The sequence below is a fragment of the Medicago truncatula genome, chromosome 4 (assembly GCF_003473485.1).
Source record: "Medicago truncatula cultivar Jemalong A17 chromosome 4, MtrunA17r5.0-ANR, whole genome shotgun sequence".
NCBI classification, from domain to species: domain Eukaryota; kingdom Viridiplantae; phylum Streptophyta; class Magnoliopsida; order Fabales; family Fabaceae; genus Medicago; species Medicago truncatula.
The window spans coordinates 10,890,138-10,894,117 of record NC_053045.1 but is presented as its reverse complement, the minus strand read 5'-3'; the positions used below and the strand labels follow the sequence as shown (position 1 = coordinate 10,894,117).

At 38.7% G+C, this 3,980-nt stretch overlaps 1 protein-coding gene across 1 annotated transcript; it reads right to left on the bottom strand.

Moving 5' to 3' along the window:
• Positions 1–715: 715 nt before the first annotated feature.
• Positions 716–2,579, bottom strand: LOC120580062 (repetitive proline-rich cell wall protein 2-like). Its single transcript, XM_039833029.1, has one exon. It carries the CDS (start codon positions 2,560–2,562, stop codon positions 973–975), a length of 1,590 nt encoding a protein of 529 aa, XP_039688963.1. The 5' UTR covers positions 2,563–2,579; the 3' UTR covers positions 716–972.
• Positions 2,580–3,980: the final 1,401 nt, after the last annotated feature.

Sequence of the window (3,980 nt, the reverse complement as noted above, 5' to 3'; positions counted from 1 at the left end):
TTCCTGGGATAATCGGCCAAGAAAGTGAAGGGTTTTTCAGTTCTGTCCTCTTAGAAAAACATGGTGTCAGCTCGTGCAGGAGTTCTAAAGGAGCGTTGCATGCAGACGATTCATCTGATATGGCGTTCATATGTTTTCTCGAAAATCGGTGTGTTTGGTTGGAAACTTTTACAAGAAAATACCAACTAAAGTGGCGTTGCATCGGAGAGGAATAATCATGACTTAATGCAGCACGAATAACATGAGAGAAATGATAAGAGGATCCAAATCCCAGACTTGGGTAGTATGATGGAGAGAATAAAATTTTGTTCATGGGGGTGGTTTAGTTGTAAAAAGAAAGGAATAATAACTTTTTATTTTCTATTTGGCATTGTAACCCTGTGCATCTAAAGGAAGATCCTTCATCTAAGGGGAACCCTTTGTACAAATAAAGAGTCATGAAAATTATGATGCCGAATTTGAAAATTTAATTTAACTAACGATATATTCTTTAATTCAAGTCACTAAATTCTCATTTCGCATAATAAGTAATCAAGAATCTTACCATTACAAAAATTGTCTTGTCGTGAATAATTTTACTAGTTGAAACTAAGCTATATAACTCAAGAACTGAATTTTGATGCGCTTTACTAGTATCACAAGAAATTAACTTGATTAATTATTTATGTTGAGAACTTATTGAAGCAAATCGAAACTTAAATATGATGCATCACGATTTATTCAACCAACAAAACATCAAGATCATAGAATTTTTATTCATAATTTGGAGAACAAAAACACTATTTCATTCTCCGTTTTTCACTCACATTCTTATCATACCAAGAGCATTGTAAACAACTTATTGAAATGAATATATATCCCTTGATTAATTAGAAAACTATATATCTCTTATTCAACATATTTTCTTCATAGCATGTTCTAGAAAAGAGTACCATCCTCTGCCCGAGAGGACTTTGGGAGCTAAGGTGGCATCTAGAATGGAGGTGTGTAAATCGGTGGCTTCTCGAATGGAGGCTTGTGAACTGGGGGCTTCTCAACTGGTGGTTTGTATACAGGTGGTTTCTCAACAGGTGGCTTGTGCACTGGAGGCTTCTCAACTGGTGGCTTGTACACCGGAGGTTTCTCTGCAGGTGGCTTGTAAACAGGTAGCTTCTCAACTGGTGACTTGTGTACAGGTGGTTTCTCAACTGGTGGCTTGTGCACTTGAGGCTTCTCTACTGGAGGTTTGTAAACTGGAAACTTCTCAATTGGTGGCTTGTATTCAGTTGGCTTCTCCACTTGAGGTTTGTGAACTGGAGGCTTCTCAACTGGAGGTTTGTGAACTGGGGGCTTCTCAACTGGTGGCTTGTACACCGGAGGTTTCTCTACAGGTGGCTTGTGAACAGGTAGCTTCTCAACCGGTGGCTTGTGTACAGGTGGTTTCTCAACTGGTGGCTTGTGCACTGGAGGCTTCTCTACTGGAGGTTTGTGAAGTGGGGGCTTCTCAACATGTGGTTTGTACACCGGAGGTTTCTCTACAGGTGGCTTGTAAACAGGTAGCTTCTCAACTGGTGGCTTCTCAACTGGTGGCTTATGTACAGGTGGTTTCTCAACTGGTGGCTTGTGCATTGGAGTCTTCTCTACTGGAGGTTTGTGAAGTGGGGGCTTCTCAACTGGTGGCTTGTACACCGGAGGTTTCTCTACATGTGGCTTGTAAACAGGTAGCTTCTCAACTGGTGGCTTGTGTACAGGTGGTTTCTCAACTGGTGGCTTGTGCACTGGAGGCTTCTCTACTGGAGGTTTGTTTACTGGGGGCTTCTCAACATGTGGCTTGTACACCGGAGGTTTCTCTACAGGTGGCTTGTAAACAGGTAGCTTCTCAACTGGTGGCTTATGTACAGGTGGTTTCTCAACTGGTGGCTTGTGCATTGGAGGCTTCTCTACTGGAGGTTTGTGAAGTGGGGGCTTCTCAACTGGTGGCTTGTACACCGGAGGTTTCTCTATAGATGGCTTGTAAACAGGCAGCTTCTCAACTGGTGGCTTATGTACAGGTGGTTTCTCAACTGGTGGCTTGTGCACTGGAGGCTTCTCTACTGGAGGTTTGTGAAGTGGGGGCTTCTCAACTGGTGGCTTGTACACCGGAGGTTTCTCTACAGATGGCTTGTAAACAGGCAGCTTCTCAACTAGTGGTTTGTGTACAGGTGGTTTCTCAACTGGTGACTTGTGTACAGGTGGTTTCTCAACTGGTGGCTTGTGCACTGGAGGCTTCTCAACTGGTGGCTTGTTTACCGGAGGTTTCTCTACATGTGGCCTGTAGACGGGATGGTGCTCTACTGGAGGTTTGTACGCAGGTGGTTTCTCTACTGGAGGCTTGTAAATGGGGGGTTTTTCGATTGGTGGATGGTGGACTGGAGGTTTCTCATCCAGTGGTTTGTGCACCGGTGGTTTCTCTATGTGTGGTTTATAAAATTGGGGATTCTGAACTGGTGGTTTATACTCGGGAGGTTTCTCATAGTTGGCAAGCCCTTGAGGGATGATATAGAGAGCAAAAAGGAGCAACACTAGGAAGCTTAAGGAAGCCATGTTAGTGACTTATGATTTGGTGCATAAAACACAAGAGTGACTAGCTCCTTTTATACTAGTCGTGATCTTAGTGAATCCACAATCAGCTGCATGTCTCAGTCTTGAATTGGTAATGACTTGGCCCTATTTTTGTACCATAAATCAATAGTTGTCATGTGATTTTGTTTTCGTATGTTACCGAAGTTTGAAATTGTGTGGATTATAGTTGAGAAGTTGCATCATTTGGTGAGGTTTTCAATCAATACTAGCAACAACATACGCCAAAATTCGTCATTATCATTTTTCCGCATAATTTAGCTTTCTGCACAAATAACTCCTATATTTAGAATCACGTAAGACTGAATTTAGCTTCACCATAATATATAGCTTAAGATTATGAGTTTAGTAATCGTAAAGGATAAGGTATATGCAAATGCAATATATCATGGACATATTTTTCTCATAAAGTCACGGGTTCAAATCCTTGAAACAGCCTCTTGTATAAAATAGGATAAGGCTGCGTACAATACACCAAATGATGAAACCCCTTCCCAGACCCTGCATATGCGGGAGTTCTAGTGAACCGGATTGCCCTTTTTAATAATGTATATGTAGCCTGGCGACCATCCTAAACTCTAAAAGACAAGTTTTAATTTGGACCAAAAAATAAAATAAGGATTTGTTGCGTTTTCTAATTTCTTTGAAAAATTTAAAATTATTGAGTTCTCTTTTGTCAAATATGTAAAATGTCCTTGTCAAATTTGGTGACTATATATTCCATAGTTTTTCGAAGTTAAACATATTGATAAACTATTTGAGATCGTTAATGTCACAAAAAAAGTTGGAAGGTGTGATAGAACATGTTGATGTAAACAACAATTATCTGTGACTTTGCATCTACAAATGCACATAGAAATACTTTTATATGAGCCTTTGGATATTAAATAAAAAATTTAATGATATTTTCATGAAGTCTGATATTTTTATTAGATTATTTTTTAACCTAATAAAAGGTATCATCTTCAAGCAAAAAAAAAAAATCACATTTGAAGTATTCAATTTTTTCATATACATAATAATTACGGTTCAAATTGTAGGTGCATCTTAGGTCACATAAATCTTAGAAACCGATCTGCTTCTTAGTGGTTGGTAGTTTATTATGGGTTGTGTAACACCCTGGATTTTCATCCTAGACATTACTTAAAATATTCATTTTCTTTAGAAAATATGGGACTATATTTTGTTTTTCCAAACAATTTGAACAAAACTAATTCAAAAGATAAACTATTACAATAACTTGAGTAGAAAATTTCTCTTTAAGATTAACTATTTTCCAGCGGAAGAAATAATAGAGTTCAAAACTATTTTAAAAGTTACTATTACAAATTAATGAAAAACAAGTCTTCTTTTTCATTGAAAAACTCAATTTGCCCCCGTAA